This window comes from Chiroxiphia lanceolata, chromosome 2, assembly GCF_009829145.1.
Source record: "Chiroxiphia lanceolata isolate bChiLan1 chromosome 2, bChiLan1.pri, whole genome shotgun sequence".
In the NCBI taxonomy this organism is placed as follows: domain Eukaryota; kingdom Metazoa; phylum Chordata; class Aves; order Passeriformes; family Pipridae; genus Chiroxiphia; species Chiroxiphia lanceolata.
In genome coordinates, this window is record NC_045638.1 from 55,309,554 (window position 1) to 55,333,948 (window position 24,395).

Sequence of the window (24,395 nt, forward strand, 5' to 3'; positions counted from 1 at the left end):
GGGGCCCTCAGCACTTTAGTAAGGTATTTAATAATTTCTGATACCAACATTCAAATGTAATCTAAAATTCCATGTTGTCTTTATATGTTACTATTTCTGTGGCCAATCTCTTTTGCATTCTAATTTATGTATCAAAACAGACACATAAATATCTCTCATATGTTTCCCTCTGAGTAATTAGTAAAATGGGATAATGAATTACATAAGAGCCAAGTTTAAAGAAATATTTAAAGTGTATACCTTTATGATGCTAATAGGGAAATTAAAAAGAAACAAAACACTTCTTATGACCAATTGGGTTTTATTTTCAGAAGAGATTTACTAAACAGTGTTGAGTTTTTAAAAGGTCAAGAAAGGACTTCTCTACGAGTTAGAAATACTTGCACAAGAAGAAAAATAACATACTCCAGTGTTACCTAGCCAAGAAAGAAAATCTAAGGTGATTGCTAGAACACCCCAGAAATCTAGTTTTAGGTAGTAAGTGCTAACTTTTAGGTGTAAGCAGTAAGCACTGGAGTATTTAATTAATGGAAATAGGAATAATCTATATTTTGATGTCTCCAATTTTGCAGAATTTTTTTTAATTGACCCTTTTCTTTAAGGGAGTACCACAGCTGTTAACTAGATGATGTTCCCATTAGGTAAGACCAGATCACATAGTCTCCTCTCTTCACAGAATGATAGAATGGTTTGGGTAGGAAGAGACCTTCAGGACCATCTGGTTCCAACCCCTCTGCCATGAGCAGGGAACCTTCCACTAAATCAGGGTGTTCAACATCCCATCCAACCTCACCTTGGACATTCCCAGAGATGGGTCATCCACAACATCTCTGGGCAACCTGTGCCAGTGCCTCATTAATCATGATTTTTCTGTGATGATAAACAACCTTTTTTTATGTGTGTTTTTCTGTTCTCATAGTGGGCAATTTATTAACAATATTTCTCTGGCTGAAACAAAAGAAGCCTGAATCAGGTTTGTGCTATGCGAGATCAGATCAGTGAAGCCTGAACCACCTCAATAAAAGTTGAAGGGGAGGGTACACAGGTATGTCTGTGGGTCTGCTTGTTGCTGTGAGTTCACTGCCTCTGTGAAAGTGGTTATGAATCTTTTTGAAGCATTAAGCAGTCAGTTGTCTTAGTTGACACTTTCTTTAAAATTTGTGACCTGAGATACCTTGATCTATCACCAAGAAGTGTTTGCAATCAGTGAAGTTGCTTGTACAAAACGTGAGGGGGCACCAAACCCCTGCCGATGCTTGGTGTACTCAGTGTGAAGACATATTTTGCAAATACAAACAGCTGCTATTTCCTGAATGTTTGGAGTAAGTCAATAAAGATGACAAATTGCTCCAGACCTCCTTTCTCTTTTCAAAACAGACTGCTTTAAATATAAGCTGATCGTAGAATCATAGTCGTTTTTGTCTTATTACTACTGGATTTATGTCAATCTTTTATTTCCATTGTTTTTCCTAGAAAAAAAAATCAGTAATTCAGCGTCCAGAGACAACTGGATATGGTGAATTGATTCTTGTAGTCCTTACATCATTGGTTTCAATAGAATTACTCCTGATATGTTGCTTTGGAGACATAATAATTTATAATAGTATAACTGTAGCAGCATAATTACACCAAGAGAAAGATGCCAGTATATTTCCCTGCAGAGGTGACCCTGAGTGAGATTAGAGCTAAGCTTACTTAATCTCACTCACCAGTTTTATTCTACCCCTCCTTTCTCAGCCTTTGTTTCAAAATCTTGCTCTGTTTTTTTATTACTATTTTATTCTACTTTGGGGGATTCATCTGCAAAATTTGTATTTGCCAGCAGTTGCCATAAAAAAAGTTAGAACACAGACTTTTCTTCAGGTAAATGATTCAAAATATTTGAGTCTTTCAGTGTTCATAAAACACCAGTCATATTGCTTATAAGAAATTTTAAAGTAGGAGCACATTAATTTATGCATGCAAGAGGATTTATTTGTTACGGCATTAAAGCCAAAGTGACACTGATACAAATGAGATATTGAATAGACATACTTTATCATAGTATCACATGTTTTGAGGCTGATGAAACCAAATGTGTGTAACTAGATCTGCAAAACAGAGGTAAAATTGTTGCTCAGTTACATCAGGAATAAGCCTAGTAATTCTGTCTCAGCTATGGTGGGATCTCTTACAAACAAATCAAGACTTGAAAAATCTCTTGAATAACTAAAGTCTATGTGTTTTGATCCATCCTAGTAGGCAATAAACATCATTATGAAGGAGAGACTTTGTATTTAGTCTGGATTCATTTGTCTTCAACATCAAGTTTTCTGTTTTCAGCTAGCTTGAAGACATAATATGGAATTTTATTTTTTTCTTATCACTCATAAGAGTCATTTACAGATGATGACTGAGTCATCTCTTGCTCTGCTCCTTGTTTAAACTGTGTAGATTGGAAAAGTTGACTTGCAGTGGAAAACTGGTAAGGCTTTTAATTTCAAAATGTTTTCTTAGCACTTTTTAATAAAAACAGACAAATCCAGAAGAATGTTTACTGCATAACAGGAAGTCTAGATATTAGAACTGCCAAGCACTAAACAGGAGTAATACTATATCCCTGTGATTTGATGAAGCTGAATTTGTTTCTGCTACTAGCTCTCAGTACAATACAGTACTGCCTCTGATAGTTGTCAAAGGGTGACTAAATGGTCAAGGTGTAAAGGAACCCTTCTGGAAGAATAGACCAGAATAGATAGAGTTTTTTATCTGTTTGCTGTTGAAGTGCTTGGCAAACTTTCCATGCTGTTAAATTTGAAGAAAGAAAAAAATTCTAACAAACACACAAAATCAAATGAAAAAAGCCACTACACCTGTGTGTGAGGTTTCTGTAGAGATTCAACAGAATCGATGGTTGTACCTTGCCAATTGACATAAACCATAATGAAAGAATACATGTATTGGATACACAGCCATGAAATCTATTACAGGTCTTTGGAAGAATCTCTGAGCATGTATGTCAAGATGATCTGGCAAATAAAGTTTACTTAAATTTTCAAAGGGCTTTTAGCAACATCTCATTCCAAGTGTCCATAGAGAAATGAGAATGAGAAAGAAGGAATAATTATGGAAGACTAATTAAAATATTATAAATGAAGTATATTAAAAACTAGTTCTCTGCTGCTCAGTGTATTGATATATGTTCTGGAAATGAATTTGGGAAGTCAGGGACAGAATGCACTGACAATACTAAGCTACTTAGGCTTGAGACTAAAGACAAAAGCTGCAAAGAGTTGCAGAAGGATACCATGAGATTGAATGACTGGGCAATAAAATAGCAAAAATAATATAACATTGATAAATAAAAAATCAGATACAGCTAGTAAAAAGAAATTTAATTTTATACACTATGATATCTTTGATATATATTGCCATTTAGGAGATGATTCCAGCTCATAAGATATGATTCTTTGAAAATATCAGCTTCCACAGGAGCAATCAAGAAACAAAGAAAATAATGGGTGGTACTAAGAAAATACCAGATGATCAAACAGAAGGCATTGCAATGCATTTATGTGAATTCCTAGTGCTCACTCATTTTGAATAGTGCAGGCAATTCTGCCTCTTCTTTCTCCTTCTAATCTGAGGAAGTCTGCAGCAGAACTAGAAACAGGAGAGCAGGGGAAGAAAAAGCTGTTAAAAATCCTTGGCTGTATCCAGCTACTGTGTTGGGTATCATCAGCATTTTATCACTTAAGGCCTGTGCGTGAACATGCCATTTTCCCTATATCTGCTGTTCTGAACTGGTTTGGCTTCAGAACTTGGTGAGGATGTACAGTCAGCTGGCATGCCAAGGTCAGGGCAAGAATACAGATAGGCAGAGACATGTGGTGTCTATTATGCAGGAGAGGTTGGCTTGAAAGAATAAGGTTTTAGTGGTGAAGGTACTTTTTGAATAGAACATACTATCACAAAGTCAGTTCATTTGTCTTCCCAAAAATCAAAAGTTTCAGAAAAGGAAGTCAGCGTTGTCCTCACTCCAGTTGGTCAGATTTGATCTTCTCCTCAAGGGTCATGCTCTGGCTGCCTATGCCACCTGTCCACTGTCCTAAAGATGAAAAGTACTATACTTGCTGCATCAGGTACCAAAATTGGGAAAAAAAATTTCATTTTTAGGTAACACATCATCACCCATGGTCTGACACAAACATGAGATAGCATAAGCTAATTTTTGTTCAAAGATTGGAGCACTTGAAAAATCTTGGAATTAAAATGAAGGTGCTCTTTCAAATGTTTTAATGATTTCCAGCCTGACACAATGCTGGTGGTCATGCTGGTTTATTTTGTGTGCATTGGTGTGGCTGGAATAAGCAGGCAGAAGATGGGTCTTAGCTCCCAAATGGGGCCTCCTGCTGCAGTGTTCATAGCAGAGGGTGACTGGTCTGCAAGCAAATGCCCATAATTGTCTCTGTAGGGATGCTGTAAAAGAGAAAGGAAGTAAGATGTCATATTGGGGCATGTGCTTCAACTTGTGTATAAAAATTACAGTGGGAATATGTACTTAATCTATTAAGGAGGAGACCTGAAGGTCAGGGGGAGGACAGGGGAGTGATTCTACTTAGCGGAGTCCACACTAACTCTGTAATAAGGCTTGCTCCATCTTACTTAATGCCCAGTCTAATTTCAGAGCTTTTAATATGAAAACTCTAAAAAATTGTTTTAAGAACAGATTATACTCTAAGTAAGGGTAGCCATGATGTGCCTCCTAGTTGTTGCCTTAACAGGGGCTTTGTGATGGATGATGCTACCAGACAAAAACAGAAAGAAAGTTTGAATCATCTATAGGACAAATAACAAGCTGGAGGAATTAAAAATATTGGGGATAACTTTTAAGGTGGTACCTTTTAATTGATTTGAAAATGCTTGCCTGTGTTCTTACAGGGATGCATGGTGCAGCAGAGAGATCATGATTTTCATTTTGCCCAGTTTCCTTGTAATAAATTTCCTTCTTTCTCATAAACAACCCAGTCAGGAGGAAACACAGGTTACAGACAATATTTATCAAATATCTTTTATGAATTAAGCTGTTACTATTAATACAGTCAAGCTGTTGTTTTCCTTATAGCTATGTCTGATGGTGTTTCCCCAGCCAACCCAGGTTTGATCTGCCCCCGAAGCAGAGGGCTGCCACAGACAGCTCCCATCACATACTTACCTTCTCTCTGGCCTGCTGCTTTCTGGTCACAGTTTCTCCATCCTTGCACAGGTTTTGGCAGTGCACAGGTCTTCACCCCTGCACACAGCTCCTCAGCAGTCAGGAGAGGAGGATGGATTGCACATCAGGAAACCCTGACAGCGCTGGAGTGGCTTATGTTAAAAAAGTCTCTTTTTTTTAACCAGGCATTGTAAAGAAAGATGCAGCTTATCTGAAAAGGCAGATTTGCTGGCAGTCTTGGAGAGGCCACCTCTAAAGCAGAGCGGGCCACCAGGCAGTCTTAGGAAGGCCGTCAGGTGCTGTGAAACCCATGCAGCTCTGCAGAGCAGTCATGTAAGGTCTGGTGTATCACATCTTCTCCCTGTGCCCTCCTTGTCCTGCATGAGAGCCTTTCAGTCATAATGGCTACTCTCTGAGCAGCACCTTCCTTCTCCAACAGAGGAAGCAATATGCTACTGATATAAAACCTATAATGATCTGCAGACACAAGTAACATTTGCAAGGAAAATCAGTATCTCTTGTTAGTGCAATTGTGACAGTTTAATATAGGAGACAAGCATTTGGGTATGCAAGGCCTTATGTAACATTTACTTCTTTTTTTTTTAAACAACTATCTCACTAGGTCTAACAAAGAATATGACTTTCCCCAGCAAATGTTGACTTGCTCAAGAAACAGAAGTCATGTAAATTTTAGATTGTATATATGGCATATTATATGTATCCTAAACACCAACACACATTCACTCGTGTACAGATTAAATATATCAGGAGAGGTATGCAGCAGATGCAGTATATACAATCTAACATTTATACATATGTATGTTATTTTAATTTAATCTTTATTGATCTAGTCTGGGTCCCAGGCATGCTGGGAGAGAAGAGTGGTAGCAAATGCTTCTATAATGAAACTGCCTAAGCCGCCCAGTATCAGCAGTAGTCCTCTGCTGTGTTTGCACTGTACAGAGACAGCCCTTGCCCTGGAGGCCTTCACCAAGAAAATAGGCTAATGTTAAAGTAAAGCAATACATAATTCAGTGAGACTATATGAAACCTCCATGCTTTCAAAAGGAGGTCTATTTTCGCATTAGAGATCCATTAGATCAGTCCAGGTGTCCCAAGGAATGCTACTGCACCAGTCTAATCACTGCATGAAATCCAGTGTACCAGTTGTAATGGATTTTATGACATCCTCTGTTCTCACTGTTCTGCTTGGGGGAAATTTCAGCTGGGATAAGAAAGGAATAATAGCTGCTCGATTCAAAATCTTTATCGGAGAAGAAACATTTGCAGCTTAATCTAAAAATCTCAAACCCCATATTATTTCAAAAGAAAAAAAAAAGCACTTGGCACTACACAATACATGAGATAAAGGCCTGCAAATTGGCAAGAGAGCTTGACATAAGCACATTGCAGATAATGAAACAGTGGAAAAATTTAAGAGAGAGGAATTTTTGAGCCCCTTCTGAAAAGTTTTATTATAAACATATCTGTTAACTTACAGAAGAATTTCTTTTTTGCTGTAATGTGATTAGAGGTGAATCCAAGTAAACAAAACATTCAAAATTTAAGTAGAAAACAGTGGCATTTAATGAAAGTACAAGTTCATGACACAGGCTGGAAAGCTATCCTTTTTGTTAAAGAAAGATTTATGTGAACCTAGTCAAATTAAATGTGATTACCAGTGCATATATTTGAAGAGCTAGTGCTGGGATAGAGCTATCACTGGGATAGTGGTCTCAAATCCAAAGTGCAGATTAAGCTCCAAATCAGGAATGGCCATTGGTAACATTTAAATAAACCCCAGCAGGCCGAGTGACCGGTATTCCCACTGCTCATCCCCCGCCAGGCAGTTCCTCCACTGTAAGGGTGAGTCAGAAAACTGGGTACATCCTCTGAAGCGTAATAATTAAATGGGCTGAATCCTGAACGGCTGGGTGTTCAAAATGCAAATACTGCCACTTTTTTAAATTCAGCAGAGAATTTATTAATTTTTTTATAAAATCAGACACAGTGGAGGAGGGATGAGGGGTAAAATTGAAGCAATACTGGCAACCCAGAAACTGTGGGACAAATCAGATTGGGTAACTTCATTTTTGTTATGGTATAAGACTATTTTAGCTGCTGCGGTTGGTTTAATTGCTTGGCCTTCATTTTTTAAGTGGGTGAAAGCAAACCTGGAGCCTCATGTTGGTCCCTTATTTTTTTGTTTTCTTGCTTGCACCACAAAGGAAGGGAATGAAACAAAAGGGGAAGCTGGCTGCTACTCCTGCACCTATAGCCTGGAGAACTCTCTAGCTGCCCAACACGAGTGGCTTTTGTTTTGCAGCAAACCCAGTCATCCACAGACCACCCTGAGGGGACAGAAGGGAAGAGGGAACAGAATCAACCCTGGACAACTTCTCCTCCCATTTTTTTCACATTTGTCTTGGGGCCCAGTCTTAGACCCTAGCTTCTGGTGTCCTGTTCCTCTTCTTCAGCAAGGCTGCTGAGGAAACTCCAAGGGACTACAGTGGGCTTATCAAAATACAATCTGAGATGATCAGTAAAGCCAATCATGTCACCTAGTTGAAACTTTCCAATAAGTTCTAATGCCTTTCTAGTAAATATGGCTTTAAATTCAGCAATGGATATGTTGTCTGCACGAGATAATTTCCAGTTGGTATTCCTGGGGAAAATATGTCATGTTTGGCTGTGCAGTGAGCCTGGAGAAGACCAAGGAACAGGAAGCTGAAGGAGGAGCTTCCAGCAGAGGACACTGAATAAGACAGGAGCCCCTGGGGAGAAAATAAATTGGTGATTGTGTCATTAAATATTGTAGCCATGATGCATGTGGGGAAAAGACAGACTTAGACTTACACAGATAACATTAAGTCTGACACTTTCTAGGCTTTTGCCTGCTTGAGTTAGTAAACTTAATAAGGTTTTTAATGTGCATATGTGCATGTAAAATAATGGGGTTTGACAATGTCCCTTGAACCTGGTAATCCTGTTTGCAATTCACAATACCTCAACACACAATGCCACTCAGTGAAAATAACTATTGTGTAAAGTGAACCCTAGGACACAACTGAGGAGCACATCAAATTACAATGCAAAGTGGGCTTTCGGTGTTACTGAGAAAGAAAATAATCTATGTCACCAGAGGTGGGCTGCTGCTTTGGATCTTACTCTCTCTTTACAGTTTTCCTTATAGCTACGTCCAGTGGTGTTTCCAGTGTACGTGCTTAAATGGAGGGGAGAAAAATGTTCACCGGAAGTCTTAAGAACCTACTATAAAAATATTCTTCTTGGTTTGTCAGTTACTCATTTTTGTTACTTCTGTAATCAGCTCTATCTTCTGCTCCTTCTTATTTTTAATTTTGTTTTGCTTGCCTTGCCTGTACACAGACACACAAATAGAACAGGCCAGTGTCCCCTCTCACAATGTAAGATTCAAAAATTAGTTTTTAATGAAAGATGCATCTAGTCTTTCTCGAACAGAAATAGTAATTTGAGTCATAACAAGGACTATTAAACAATACCCTGTAGTGAGCTACAATTGGTGTTTTCCTCTCTACACCTCTCCTAATTGCTCACTATTATTCTGACTGCTTATATAGTTTTGATGGGTTTTGATGTGCTCAAGATGCTTCTGCAGAGTATTTTCCTAGACTGTGGTGAGCAGAATTATTATATGGTTGGTCCTAGCATCTTATTACTTTTTAAGTTAAGATTTTATTAGTCCTATCTTGCTAAAACTTGCAAATCAAATTATTTTTAATTTGAAGGAGAATGATTTGATGGTAATATCTGCTGGGTTCAGCTAAAGTAAATCAAAACATTCAGTGTAGCTGAAATTGTCTTGAAAGCAGAAAGGCATTTGTACTGTGAATCTGTGAGGGTGGAGGTGATGAATTATACTGTGAAAAAAAATGAAAACCAGATGGCACTTGCCAAACACCAACACAGTACAGTTACGCATAGTGGAGGCATAACCACATAGCACTTATACAAACCTGTTACCTAGATTCTCATCAGGCTTCTGAGCAGAATGAAGTTTGAGTTTTGCTGAGGTATCTGGTGACATCGGGGTTTTGTGAGATGAAGACAAAGCAGCAGCTTGGGTTGAATGGGCCCAGGCTAGAGATGAGATGACGGATGGGAAGTTTGCCAGGACCTTCCCAGCACTGACTGCTTTGTCCAGAACTGCTGCACAGTTTGGAGCCCCCACTAGTGCCTGCAGGGCAGGGAGCTGCTGGCTGCTCTGATAACAGGGCGATGAGGCAGGATTTGAAATCTGAGTTTGGAACAGTGTGGTCTTTCCCAGCGCTTTTACGACAGCTCAGGCATCACTTTGGTGGCCACAAATAGTTTTAAAACCACAACTTCAGATGCATTATGAACCTAAAGTTGCTGTAGGAAGAATCCAGATTTCATATAGGAGGAGATAAAACTTGTAGGAAAAATTAAAACCCTGACTGCACTGCAGCCAGGAATAAAATTGTCACTGACAGCTACAGAAAAACTAGGATTTCCCCCATACAAATACATCACGTATTTTGTTGTTGCTAATATGACCCCACTCACAAGAACTATAGCAAGAACAAGAAGATACAACCCAGTGATGAGAGATTCATGTCACAGTTGTTTTGGTTCTGCTGCTCCAAAGCATCCACAGTTTATAAGCTGGGGAGTGCAGCTGTAAGTGAACAGAAGCTTTTGCCCAGAGAGTTATTGCTTATTAAATGTTGCTATTCAAATTTCTTTGCAACTTTAAAGTAGATTTTCCAATCAACAGATGAGTCATACCCCAATCCTCTTTATTTTGCCAACAGACAAGTAGGGAGACTCAGCTGATATACATCTTGGAATATTGTCAATTTATGATTCAATTTACTGTCATAATTGTTTGTTGTTCTGCTTTGTTTCAGTGAAAATGATGGATCATAATAATTATTTTGCATATAGTACTTCTCTTTTAGTCCTTAGATCTAGAAAGGGATTTGGACCAGTCTTCCTGCAAATGAATCACACCATTTTTATTTAGAAATACCTAGGTTAATTTTTATTATCAGCAGTCTTTATTATCAACATATCTTAATAGCAACATCAAAGAGGAAAATCAATTCCCAAGAAAATCCTTCCGGCCACTGTCCTATCAGCTAAAAGGTCATGGTACTGCAGAGTTAAAACCTCATCATCTCTACATGACTATTCTTGCTGGGTTTGTTCCACTCAAAATATCCTGTGAAACAGTCACATTAGTGCTTTATGATTAAATGCAGCCATTTACAGAAGATCTCCTTTGGTTGGAATTTTCCACCCTGCAGCTGAGATGCAGTACCTGACAGCATGCCTGGGGCAAAGGAAGGTACAAATCAAAACTGGAGATGCCAACAGATCATTTAAGTATGCATTTGTAGGGGTTCTGCCATGCTGTCGCCCTGTAAGTTGCTCAAGATGAAAAAGTTTGATCCATTGACATTGCAAAACTGACCCCTCCTTTGGCCCGGATGAGTGTTGCATGTCACAACATAGAAAGCTTCTCTATGGGAGAGCTTCCAAATGAGATCGCTCACCTGCCACATTGTGGAGGCAAGGGCCTAATAGATCTGTCACCTATTTTTCTTCCAAAACCTACCTGCAAGCTGGTCCTGACCCGGGTTGTGCATCTGCTGGCCTAATACTCTCCATGGGAAAACAATGTTGGTTCTTTTCTTTGGGCACCTGGAGGAGGGTCCCTATTCTAGTGTCTCAGTTTTAAAGACTATGTCCACTCTATTAAAAATAACAAAACAGAGGGTTTGATCTGTATCCCGGAGTGATATGAACTTTTTCACATCCACATTGCCCAGGGCATGCCTCTCCTGTAGCACTCCCACTCCATCCTCTCTCTGGATATCCTCTGGCACTCTGCTGGTGTCCCTTCAGCAACAGAATTACGATTTAGAGGGGTGGGGAACTTTACCTTCTTTTCTTTTTCTGAAATAATGTAAGGTTTGCTCTGCAATTCTGAACTTCAAAAACCTGTGAGTGGGTGTTTTGTTCATACCAGTGTGTGGCATGAGGACATACGCCAGTGTTGGAGGCTCAGGTTCATTTATGGTACCTTCCGGGACGAGTTCCTGGGAAAAAACTCTCCAGAAGCATGCCTGGGCTCTGTCTTGGAAAAAGTTTGTTGAAGTGCTCAGGCCAGTCCATGAGCAAACTAAAAGTTCAGCATAGAAGAGTTGTGGACCAGTGCTCAGCCCCCATTCCCTGCCCCACATTCATTTAGCTGTACTACCATACCAGGAGTCAGCACCTTGTTTTAGCAAGAATAGTGTTACCAAATGAGCAGAAAAAGAGTGACACAAGTCATATCCAAGACCCAGTTTCTGCCAGGAAGCAGATATCACTCTCTGCTGGGTTAAGAACTGGCTGGATGGCTGGGCCCAGAGAGTGGTGGTGAACGGTGTTGCCTCCAGTTGGTGGCCAGTCACTAGTGGTGTCCCCCAGGGATCAGTGTTGGGCCCAGTTCTATTTAATGTCTTTACTGATGATCTGGATGACGGTATTGAGTGTACCATTAGCAAATTTGCAGATGACACCAAGTCTGGGGGGCAGTGTTGATTTGTTTCAAGGCCAGAGGGCTCCTCAGAGGGACCTGGATAGGCTGGAGAGTTGGGCTGATTCCAATGGGATGAGGTTCAACAAGGCCAAGTGCCGGGTCCTGCACTTTGGCCACAACAACCTCATGGAGCACTACAGGCTGGGGACAGAGTGGCTGGAGAGCAGCCAGGCAGAAAGGGACCTGGGAGTTTGGATTGACAGGAAGCTGAACATGAGCCAGCAGTGTGCCCAGGTGGCCAAGAAGGCCAATGGCATCCTGGCCTGTATCAGGAACAGTGTGGCCAGCAGGACCAGGGAAGTGATTCTTCTCCTGTACTCAGTGCTGGTGAGGCCACACCTGGAGTGCTGTGTCCAGTTCTGGGCCCCTCAGTTCAGGAAGGACATTGAGGTGCTGGAGCAGGTCCAGAGAAGAGCAGCGAGGCTGGTGAAGGGACTCGAGCACAAATCCTATGAGGAGAGGCTGAGGGAGCTGGGGCTGTTTAGCCTGGAGAAGAGCAGGCTCAGGGGAGACACCATCACTCTCTACAATTACCTGAAAGAAGGTTGTAGCTGGGTGGACATCGATCTCTTCTCCCAGACAACCATCAGTAGCAGAAGAGGACACAGTCCTAAACTGTGCCAGAGGAGGTTTAGGTTGGATATTAGGGAGAAATTTTTTAGAGAGAGAGTAATCAGACATTGGAATGGGCTGCCCAGGGGGGTGGAAGGTTCACTGTCCCTGGAGGTTTTTGAGATGAGACTAGATGTGGCACTTAGTGTCTAGTAACCACAGCAGTGTTGGATCAAGGAACTCGCTAATCTCAGAGGTCTTTTCCAACTCGATTGATTCTATGATTCTCTGTTTCTATGAATGCTTTTAGCATAATCCAGATTAAAAATATCATATATATATAAATCTAGCAGAGAAGGAACCTCTAAAGTGCCTCCTGGGACTCCTCCCAGGGAACTCAGCTCATGCCTCACCCCCAATTCAAGGTCCCATTGAGAATTATGGTTTCATTTTATGTAAAATACCAAAAGTTTTTGGCAGAATACTTGAAAATTAATACTGCAGCACAATCATGGAAATTCCTCTCTTTTTAATGGGATTTTCTGCCTGGCTAATAAACAAATTGTCTTTCAAATGAAAGCTGTCTCTCAGCCTGCTCTCTTGCTGGATTCTGGCTCAGCTGACAGAGAAGGAAACTCCAGAGAAGTTCTGCTCTCTCTGACAATGATCATGCTGTTAAGTGATATGTAGAGGCCATTTATTTATTTACTTACTGATTTGCCATAGTTAATATTTATTGCATTGCTGCCTGCTGTCTCTCCCCATTGGTTTAAAAGGAATGTTGCACTCTGGGTTGTATTTTCCCTCCTAGTGCTTTAGCCACCCAAATCTGTTACCGTTGTTGTCCTCTCCTGTCTTCTAGCCCTGGGGATAGTTTTCTGCCATAATCATCCTTTATCTCTCTTAGGGTTAACTCTTGTAGTCCTTTTTCCCCCGAGAGATGAGTGAATAGATAGACAAATGGGACCAACAACGAATGAAAGCAGCAGGGCTGCATACCCCAGCAGGGTAAAATGCTGACTGTAGCAGCACTGCTTTAGAAAATCACAGTTTCTTCTGAGTTACCTTACTGGTCACAATCTCTACAGGTCATTGCTGTGCTCTGTAATCACAAGTTCTCAGACCAATAGTTATACATTTTTATTTATCTGTGAGGCAACCAGCACAGCAGAGGTACTTCTGAACATAGATGATAATTCATTCTGGCACTGTGTTGTGCTGTGTTAATATGAAAATGCAGTGTTGATTTTGTTTATTTGTTTTGTGTAAGGAGATTGATGCTAAATTTCCCCCTGCAAATCCGACAGGATCGTTGTGGTTTAAGATAATTGCATAGCTTAACACAGTTGTAAAACCGCAGTTGATTCTGGCACTGGGAGCCTGCCTTTGATGTGTCTCAGGTTCATCTCCTGGAACTGTGTGCCAGTTTGTCCCACGATCCATATTTATTTGTTTAAATTTAAAATAATCAAGATTGGTTCCCAAGGCTCTATGGAACTGCCATAATAAATTATGCAAAAATACTGTTAAGTTAAGCCTCAGCAGTTCAGTCAGCCAGCTATCTACCTCCACTGTCAGCTGGAAAGCATGTCTCTGCCTCACCTGAAAACTGTCTTACATACACGCCTTTTGCAGTGGGCCTGGAAAGTCAGCAAATTTGGCATCTTCAAAAGAAAAAGAGGAACAATTTCCAGAGCCATCAAATACAACACTCGGTAAGAGCTGTGTTTTTCCCAGTTACTAGGTGCTAGAGCTTCTGAAGAAAGCATTTATTGGTTTCAGGCCCAGTTCATAGAGGACTTTACTGTGCACACACACAAAAAAAAGTGTGTGAGAGGACAAGACATTCTTAATCCAAACACAGAGAATAAGTAAAACTTCCAGGGAAGACCACAAATATATTCTCTCTGCTTTCCCAGGCAAACACCATAAACTGCAAGAAGACATTGACGCACTGAACCAAGCTCCTGAGGCACCAATATCTTATACTCTGTATTGAGTCTGTGTGGCAAGGTTTTGGTAGGGGGGGGGCTACAGGGGGGGCTTCTGTGAGATTCAGCCAGAAGCTGCAACCCAGTGCCAGTCAGCTCCAAGACGGACCTGCTGCTAGCCAAGGCCAAGCTCATCAGGGAGTGCCTCCAGGATAACAGAGTTAAACAGGGGAAACTTCAGCCCGACAACTTCAGCCAGAGTGAGAATATGTGAGAGAAACAGCTCCGCAGACACCAAGGTCAGTGAAGAAAAAGGGGGAAGAGGTGCTCCAGGTGCCAGAGCAGAGATTCCTCTACAGCCTGTGATGAAGACCATGGTGAGGCAGGCTGTCCCTCTGCAGCCCATGGGGTTCCACGGTGGAGCAGGTATCCCCCTGCAGCTCGCAGAAATGTGTGATAAGCTGACTGCAATCCCCATTCCCTATCCTCCTGCACTGCTGGGGGGAGAAGGTAGAGAATTCAGAAGTGGAGTTACACCCAGGAAGAAGGGAGGGCTGGGGGAAACTGTTATAAGATTTAGTTCTATTTCTCATTACCCCACTCAGATTTAACTGGTAATAAACTACACCAATTTCCCCAAGTTCAGTTTATTTTGTCTGTAACAGTAATTGGTGACTGATCTCCCCCTGGCCTTATCTCAACTTACGAGACTTTTGTTATATATTCTTTCCTCTGCCCAGCTGAGGGGGGAAGTAATAGAGCGGCCTTGGTGGGCACCTGGCATCCAGCAAGGGTCAGCTCACCACGTACTCCCAAATATTCTGCTTGGATTTCAGCTGTTGAGCTCATGAGGCATGTTTACCAGCATCTAACCCTGAGGAAACCATCATGTGGATCATGTTGTCAGTGTTTGTGCCCAAGAGGGAAGGCTGTATGTGTCTAATGAGGCACATTTTATGAAAACTGGCAAAAGAGAATGTTAGCAAAGGAAGAATAAAGTTACAAATAAAGTAGGCTTAAAAATAGTGAAATCATTTCAACTACGACTTCCATTGTAGAAGCTCTAAACTCTCACTTTGTCCTCTAAAGCCTATGTCCCTGGTATCTCCTAAATAACTTCCCAGTATCCTATTTCTTCCCACTCCTGTCAGTACCGTGGCAAAAAGTTCAATTGTCACAAAATGGCCTATGCTTATATGACTACATTCCTTTACCCTCCAAAACCAATATGACCAATATTAAATATTGTGTCATGTTGGAAGGTTACTTACCCTCCTCAGTATTTTCTGAATTAAAGACTCCTTAGAATAGGGAAAAGTAAAAGGCTGTAGGATCACTTGTGGACATCTTATTAACTGAGGCTGTGTATTGTCATTTCTAACATGGCTTTGCTGAAGTCTCCAAAACAACTCAGCTTCTAAAGCTTGCAAGAGCACTAAAAGATCATTCAAGGATCAGGGAGCACAACCGAGAGAACAGAAGTGTAAGAGTGTGTAACTAGTTTTAATGCTACTACCAGCATGCATAGTTCAATCATACATATACATGCTGTATGTTTCACCAAAGTTGTGTTTAAGTTGCTTTTCTTCTTGAAAGACAACAACAGACTCATCTTTCCCACAGGTGAATGCATTTGAGATACGTTCATAGGTAAAGCAGACATAGCAGCGGAGGCTTAATTAAACATTTGCCTAACCACATAAACAGACTGATATATCTTCATAGCATCTGGCAGTTTAACCATTCACTAGTCATCCTATAATTAGCATGCTGATAAATTTAATAGAATACTGTTTTAATGTAGTGCCAGATGGCCCTTCTGACTGACAAGGAGAATGACAATCTCTGTCATGTTTACTTCAAGGGTAGCAGAACAGTCAAAAAGTTCCTTCTTAGAGCACAACATTGATGAAGTAAGAGGGGTACGTTTAGTTTCCTCAGAAATCAATGGCTTTGAATGTGCAACACGGAGTAAGCATAGTTCATGAACTTCCCATGAAAAGTTTCCTTGCTTACTTCTCCTATTTGGTAAAGACATTAGCTTGCTTGTTATGTTTGCAGAAGAACATTATATAAGACAAATAAGGACCAATCCCAAGGTCCTGGGATGGAGGACATTAAGAGTAGTGCTGAGAGAGGTCTGCTCTGCAGCAAGGCCTGTGAGATGACCCCTGACCACCTCAATGGAGCTTAAAATTGGCCCAAACACTACACAAGTGAATTTGCTACAGGTCCATTCACTAGAGAAATTAACTTTTACAAAGCAACTAGTGAAATGGCAAGGACACTAAAATGAGGAATATCCATGGAAGAGAAAACTAAAAGACAGAGATATTTGCTGTTGGTAAGTGAAGACAATTATTGTGTAACCATGCAGAGAATTTCTATAAACTTTAGTATCATTCTAGAGTTTATAGACTATAGTGGAATTAGTAGTCAGACTATAGCAATCTTATTATCAAAGAATGTCTTGCAACTAAGAACCTCTGGGAGAAGATAACCATGTGTGACAGATAAATCTCAGTGGCTCTTTCATTTTGAAGTTAGATGCAGCCTGCTAGGCCAAAGTCTCTTTCATGACAACTATCGATCATGTTCCAGTTGAGCTCCAACTAACATTTTGAATATTAAAACTTGCTGACTTATTTTCATGCAGCATATCTCTATACAATCCCTTTCTCTTAAATAATAAACCATACTGTCAAAATGTCAGTGTAGGGACTCTGTACAGACTGTTACCTTATCAGCATGAACAACACACTCCACACTAATACCCCAAATTCCCTGCTACAGAGAGCAGCTGCTTTTGACATGAGGCTCTTCCAAAATGTACCCAGACTGATGGAGATCTCAAACTACTTTTATGGGCTCCTGCAGTGATTCTGACTTAAAGACTATAGCACAGTAAGGTTTAGTGATCCATGTAACAGTGAATCTGTGAAGGCCCAAGTCCGTGCTGTGCTGCGCGAGTACAGCATCACCTTCAGGCCTGTGCTGTGTTGCACCTCTCCCTCAGCGCAAAGCAAATTCAGTTGGGGGATGATAACAGAGGAGCCTACAGGCAGCTCCCACTCCATACCAGTGATTACACACTTGCACGGCCTTGTCTTTATCTCACAGTGCAACAATAAGTTATTATGCAAACATTCTCTCTTTGACAGTAGAAATGATGAATGGAGTTTTTTTCTTCTAAGAAAATCCTTTAAGAACTTGAATGACAAGAACAGACTACTCCTTCCTTCCAATGGGATCTGCACGGCCTGCTGCACTGATGGGAAGCCACTTTGGTGCTGCCCAACATGGAGTACCCAGCATCTAAATGAACGTAAGATTAACTATACTATTCTTTATACACTTTATATGTTAGCTTCTATAAATCTTATTTTAAATGATGCTTTACAGAATCCAGATGCCTTTCTAACTGACACCATAACCTCCGTGTTCAAATCCCTTGTTGCAGCCGGCAGGTCCTAGTTAGAAACGCCTCTCTGGAGAAAAAATCCTGAGGGAAGGAGTGCCCAGGGGGGTGGGTGGTTGACTGGTCCGGGTGCAGCGGCGGGCGGGCTGCAAGGCGAATCGCCCCGGTGGCTCCCGCGGTGGCCGAGTAGAGCGAGAGGGGGCTGTTTGGACGCCTCTTCCGGCTGAAGTACTGGGGTGTCCCAGCAGGGATGGGCGGGGGAAGGGGAGGCCGGAGGACCCTTGCGCTGCGTTTGCTTATGCGCGAAATGGGGCAGTCCCGCGCAGCCGGCGGGCAGCCCGGATAAGGCACCGCGGGGGCACGGAGCGTCTGCCGCGCCTGGACGGGAGGCTGCGGGGATCCGGGGGCAGGGAGGAGGCGGAGGGGACGGGAGGGTCCAGCCGCCGGTGACGCCCGGGACGAGGAGGGGTCCGCGCCCTCCGCCGCCGGGAAGATGCTCCTGCCCGCGCCGACGCCTCTGCCCCCGGCCAGGTGGGGCCGGGGCGACCTCCCCCCCACCTCAGTGCAAGAAGGGGACGTGGGGAAGGGACCGGCGCTCACACGCTCCGCTTGTGATACCCTGCGTTTGGCAGGATATGCGAGGGGTTATTGCTGTTCCAGGCAGCAAGGCAGCGGTAACCAGTGCACGGAAACCAGCCCCATTACCCCAAGAACAAAAGGACCTGTTGGGGCTGGCAGGGTGGGGCGGTTTCAGACAAGGATGTCATGCGAGGCAGTGTCAAATGCTTTGCGTAAGTCCAGGTAGGTAGTGTCAGTTGCTCTGCCCATATCACCAATGCTGCATCCCCGTCATAGAAGGTCACCAAATTGGACAGGCATGATTTGCCCTTAGTAAAGCCATACTGTCTGTTACCAATGTCCTCTTTGTTTTCCATGTGCATTAGCATAGTTTCCAGGAGAATCTGCTCCATGATCTTGCCTGGCAAGAGGTGAGACTGGTCCGTGGTTCCCTGGGTTCTCAGCTTTCCTGTTTTTAAAAACGGAAGTTATATTTCTCTTTTTCCAGTCATTGGGAACTTCACCTGACTGCCACAATTTTTCAAAAATGACGGATAGGAGCTTAGCAACTTGGTCTGCCAGCTTCCTCAGGACATGCAGTTGAATGTCATCAGGTCCCATAGACTTGTGCATACCTTAGATGGCCTCAAACCTGATCCTCTCTTACTGTGGGCTCAGAGTCTTCATTCCCCCAGTCTCTGCCTTTACCTTTCCTGACTTCAGTTGCATGGCTAGAGCACTTGCTGTTGAAGACTGTAGTGAGTTGACCCTGACCAAATGCCAGGTACCCACTAAAGCCACTCTCTCACTCTCCCTCTGCAACTGAACAGAGGAGAGAGAAAAAAAAAAAACCTAAGGATTCATGAGTTGAGATAACAGCTGGGAGAGGTCACTTATTATCTTCGCAGGCAAAACAGACTCAAAGTGGGGATACTACTTAAATTTATTACTAATAGGATAAGAGCCAAAGAGTGAGAAATAAAAGTCTTAAAAACACCTTCCTCCCACCCCTCCTTCCTTCCATGTTCTCCCTCTCCCCCCCGCCAACTGGTGCAGGGGTATGGAGAATGGGGGGTTACGGTCAGTTGCTGTTTCTGCTGCTGCTCAGGGAGAGGAGTTCTTCCCCTGCTCCCATGGGGTCCCTCCTACAGGAGACAGTCCCTGATGAACCTCTCTGGTGTGAATCCATCCCTTGGGGAACAGTTCTTTCCAAACTGCTGTCCCATGGGTCACTTCTCCATGGGGTGCAGTCCTTCACAAATACGCTGTACCAGTGTGGGTCGCCCACAAGGGCCACAAATCCTACCCAGGAAAAACCTGCTTCAGCATGGGCTTCCATGGGCTGCAGGTCTCCAGCAGGACTCTGCTCCATCTTAGGCCTCCCACAGGGTCACAGCCTCCTTCATACATCCACCTGCTCCAGCATGGGCTTCTCCATGGGCTACAGGTGGGTCTCTGCACCCTGATGGTCCTCCATGGACTGCAGGGGCACAGCTGTTCCACCATGGTTTGCACCACGGGTGCAGGGGCCTCTGCTCCGCCACCTGAAGCACCTCTGCCCCTCCTTCTGCACTGACCTTGGTGTCTACTTTGTTGTTCACATGTTCTCACTACACTCTTCCTTGGCTGGAATTCTTTCTTTGCAACAACCTTCTGTTCTTAAATATGTTATCACAGAGGTGTTACTATCACTCCTGATTGGCTTGGTCTTGGCCAGCAGCAGGAAGCCTGTCCTGGAGCCGGCTGGCATTGGCTCCACGGAACAGGGGAAGCTTCCAGCAGCTTCTAACAGAAGCTACCCCTGTAGCCCCCCCTGCTAGCAAAACCCAGCCACAGAAACCCACTACTATGCCCTTCTAAGGCATAGAAGTTGTTGAGAATCTCAGCCTTCTCTCTGTCCAGAGTAGCCAGGTCTCCTGTTTCTTTCTGGAGAGGGCCCACATTATCCCTAGTCCTTCTTTTGTTTGCAATGATGTCTCAGAACTTTTTTTGGATTTTTTAACTTTTATAGATTTTAGAAGTAGATGTGTAGTGAATGTAGATTTTAGTGTAGCTGTGTTATATCCCTTATCCTGTAGCATAATGTTTACACATACACAACCGTACTACCCCATTTCATATCAATCCCTCTAAAATTCCATTAGCATGTTTAGTCTTCTTTTCAAGAAAATTGTAGAAAAACACCCTAAGGCCTGGACCAGAAGATATCTCACAGACACGGTGACCTTCAAGCCCAGAACTTTGGATGAACTCCAAGGACTGTATGTGCTTTGAAGAAGATGAGGATGAGGAAGAAGGAGTCCCAAATGCCACCAGACTCAATTCCCGAAGGGGCGTGTCGGGGGGCATAACCAGGCGTTGGATATATTGGGATCGGATGGACCTTATTATAAAATCAGAGAACCAGTGCCTGAGAGAGGGCGTGTGGTATGTATTCCTCTAGGCCTATGGACTCATTAAAGGATCTGCTCCCTTTATCTTTTCTTCTACAGTAAATTGGCCTGAAGTCTTTTCTCTGCAGTCTTTTAGGCAACAGTTTTGGCACTCTGAAAGGTGGAAAAGTCGGACCTGTGACTCCTCCGGATCCACCGATCTTGAGAAGCCCGGCTCCTCAGAACCACACACGGAGGTGAGAGAAAAGAGCACTCCTTTGGGTAATTTTGCTAGCAGCTGCAAAGGGGTTTTTCCCGGAAACAGGGGAATACAGTAGGCTGGGAAGTGAGATTTTGGGCCCATGTTGTTGCAAAAGTTGGTGTTTTCCCAGTCTGTGGGCAGAAGCCCGGGACAGTTAAAGGGAAGTGGGTGGAGGACACCACCCCTGCCTTGCGGCTCCAGTAAAGGCAGGGCAGGGACAGTGGAATCTGCCACTGTGGTTACTAAGGGGTTTAGTATTGGCTTGGTACAGCTGGAAGGAGAGGGACACTTTTCCATGTATTAAAATATCCTGCCCTGGCCTGAGGTCAGTGGTGGTGTTTGGAGAGGGAGCTCACAAGGTGATGCCGAGGTCGTGGATTCGAATCTGGCACCGGGTACCTGGCCTGGTAGTTGTCAGCATGGGTTATATACAGTCCCGAGAGGAGGAGATCCCAAAAGGATCCCCGTTAGCCTTGGTTTTGCAGCACTAGAGACATTTGACTGGCTCTGAAACATCTTTAGAGAGGCAGGAGTTATGAAGGCTCTCTATAAATATATGGCCTTTGCACGGGCTGCTCAGAGGGAAGACTTGGCCGAAGATTGGCTCTTTCCAAATGAATACAGTGTTACAGCTTATGTTGATTCTTCATAAAGAGGAGCAATGGAACGAAGTAGCGTATGCTGAATTGTTTTTGGTTTTTAAACCATCTGGGGCTGTGGGGCCATGGCAGGCTGCGGGGCCGGCTCCTCGGAGCACCTGGAGTGGCTGCATGGAGACCTGAGGGGCGTCCCCGAGCTGCTGGGGGGGGTTGTATTCCTGGAGCCTGTAGGCTCATTAAAACTTCTTCTCTCTTATCTCCTTACCTAATTGGGCCTGAAGTATTTTTTTCTCCCTAGGTCTTTTAGGCAACAGTTTTGGCAGCCTGAAAGGTGGAAAAGCGGGACCTGTGGCTCTCCAGAGAAGAAAATTTCATCCTGCAGGAAATTCTTTTTTGGCCGGCATATTTTGGAGAATTCCCACACTGATCTTGAGAGGCCCAGCTCCTCAAAACCACACACGGAAGCGAGATAAAAGAGCAGCTTTTTGTTAGCAGCTGTGAACTGCTATTTCCCAGGAATAGGGAATAGTGGGACTGGGAAACTTAGACTTGGGCCCAGAAGTTGCAAAGTCAGTGTTTTTCCCAGTCTGTGGGCGAAAGAGTTTTGCCGGGGCGGGCAGTTGGACTGTCTGTGAGGTTTCGGTAAAGGCAGGGCAGAGGGAAACTCAGGTGTTTCGTGTTTTGTGTTGGCCGGGGGGCCGAGTGGGGGGACGCCCCTCCGTGTGTTAAAGCCGGCAGTGGCGCTTGGGGAAGGAGTTTGCACAGTGCTCCTGGGTCTGTGATTTCTAATCCCGGGGCTACTCCTGTCTGTATTTGTCATCATGGGTTGTACGCTGGCCAAGGACAAGGAGATCCCTAAGGGATTCCCTCTGGCTTTGGGGGGGCCCGCCCCCTCAGGGGCTGCGGGAGCGAAGTCGCCCGTAGCCGCCTCAGGCGCGGTCGCTAGCGGGGAAGCGGCGGCCCCTTCAGGAGCTGCAGGGTCGGTTCTGGCTGGAGCCGCCCCAGGGGTGGTGCTGACTGCCGGCGCGGTTGCTACGGCAACGGGGGCTGCCGCCGGCACAAGCGTAGTTGCGGGCGTGGACGCCTCCGTCCCCGCAGGGGCCGACACGGCCCCGGGAAGAGGGGTGGAGCCGCCCACTGCGGCCGGAATTGTCCCCACAGTGATGGGAGGCACCGGCGTAGATCTTGGAACTGCGGGAGGAGGAGCAGGGGCGGTGCCTGCAGCCGGGATCACCGCCCCGGCCGACACGGGACCCTCCGGCTCCGCCATTGTGGGCGGGGCTGGAGCCGCCCCCTCTCCCCCAGCACCCCCTGTCCTTTATGGTCGCCATCCTCCAACAACGGGGAGCACGGTCACTTCGACTACTTCGACTGCGCCGCCCAGTTATGTAGGATTTCCCACTGTGGAAAGGGGGAAGCAGGAACTGGAGGGATTTCCAGCTTCTGCCCCATATCATCAGGGAACGAGCACTCCAAGAAAGAGCAAATCAATCCCGGCCTCCGACAGGAAGCAAAGGCGGGGTCTTCCCCCCTTTGACCCCTCGAGCGTGAAAGTCGAAACTCGAGACAGTGATTTTACTGACACAGGTACAGAAGCCTCTGATGGCAAATTAGATAGTAGCACGGAGGAGGAAAAACCTCCTGTAGTAAAACCAAAAACAAAGGGGAGGAGAGTCCGTGAAGCCCTAGCAGATCCCAGCCCAGTGGCTAGAAGAACGAGGACAAAGAAGGAAAAACCTGTGGTAGAGGCTCCCTTAAGACAGGCTATGGGTAACCAAGGCCCAGTGTTAATAAAGGTTCCTTTTTGTCTGGTTGAATTGCAGCAGCGGAAAGCTTTTGTCAGAGCATATAGAGATAACCCAGATAAAGTGGCTAATTATGTGGAAAGAGCAATTAGAACACAAAATCCAGATTGGTGTGACGCAGAAATGATGATGGATACATTACTTGACTCCACAGAGAAGGAAATGGTTAAGCGAGCTGCTCAGTCTAGAATTGAGCTACTAATAACAGGTGGAGTACTCACAGGGAAACTTAAGGATATTTTCCCCCTAGAGGACCCAAAGTGGGACCCTAATTTACCAGAGGAAAAAGAAGCATTGAAACGCTATCATGACTGGGTAGTGTATGGTTTCAGGCATGGGATTCCAAAGGCAGTGAACTGGTCAAAGGTGGATGAAGTAAAACAAGATAGAAATGAGTCCCCGACAGACTTTCTGAATAGGCTAAGAGAGGTTATACGAAAATATACAGACATAGACACGGAGTCAGGTTTGGGGGAAAAGTACTTGGTCCATTTGTTCATATACCAGTCTGCGGATGATATAAGGAAAAAGCTGCAGAAGGTAGGGGGCAGGAAAGATATTGGTGAATTATTGGATATTGCTTGGACGGTGTATCGCAATAGAGATCAGAAAGGCAGGGCAAGGGTGCTGAAGCTAGAGGAAGATACCTGCCATGTACTCCACAGAAGCAGTAACTGTCAGGAACGCCGCAAACATAATGCCTACCACAAGTATTGTAAATGGAATCACCAACATGATAGGGCAAACGATCGATGTTTTTTCTGTAAAAAGAAGGGACATTGGAAAAGGGATTGTCCAGACTTGAAAAGAAGTGGAAATCCAGTCCCTCAACTGTCTGTGAACCAGGATGCATGAAGGAGACCAGAGGATTCTTCCCCAGCAGAACCTCTGCTTATAGCTAATTTGGGGGAAGAAGAAGTTGAATTCTTGGTTGATACAGGTGCAGCATATTCTGTGTTAAATACCTTAGAAGGGAAATTGAGTCGTGATACTATAACTGTGGTTGGTGCCACAGGGGTAAGTGAAACCAGGCCTTTCTTTAAACCTTTGAGATTTAAATTAGGTAAACACTGGGTAACTCATCAATTCCTCTATATGCCAAACTCTCCCAAGCC

At 43.9% G+C, this 24,395-nt stretch overlaps 1 protein-coding gene and 1 long non-coding RNA gene across 2 annotated transcripts; one reads left to right on the top strand and one right to left on the bottom strand.

Annotated features, from left to right (window-relative positions):
* Positions 1–1,891: 1,891 nt before the first annotated feature.
* Positions 1,892–22,200, bottom strand: LOC116782152. The gene is made up of 3 exons (XR_004355153.1): positions 21,741–22,200; positions 10,815–10,900; positions 1,892–4,458 (listed from the first exon to the last, which is right to left on the bottom strand). It is a non-coding gene; the product is annotated as an uncharacterized LOC116782152 (long non-coding RNA).
* Positions 22,201–22,202: 2 nt separating this feature from the next.
* On the top strand, positions 22,203–24,154 carry LOC116782150. Its single transcript, XM_032678347.1, has 2 exons — positions 22,203–22,782; positions 22,843–24,154. Exons 1-2 carry the CDS (start codon positions 22,297–22,299, stop codon positions 24,133–24,135), a joined length of 1,779 nt encoding a protein of 592 aa, XP_032534238.1. The 5' UTR covers positions 22,203–22,296; the 3' UTR covers positions 24,136–24,154.
* Positions 24,155–24,395: the final 241 nt, after the last annotated feature.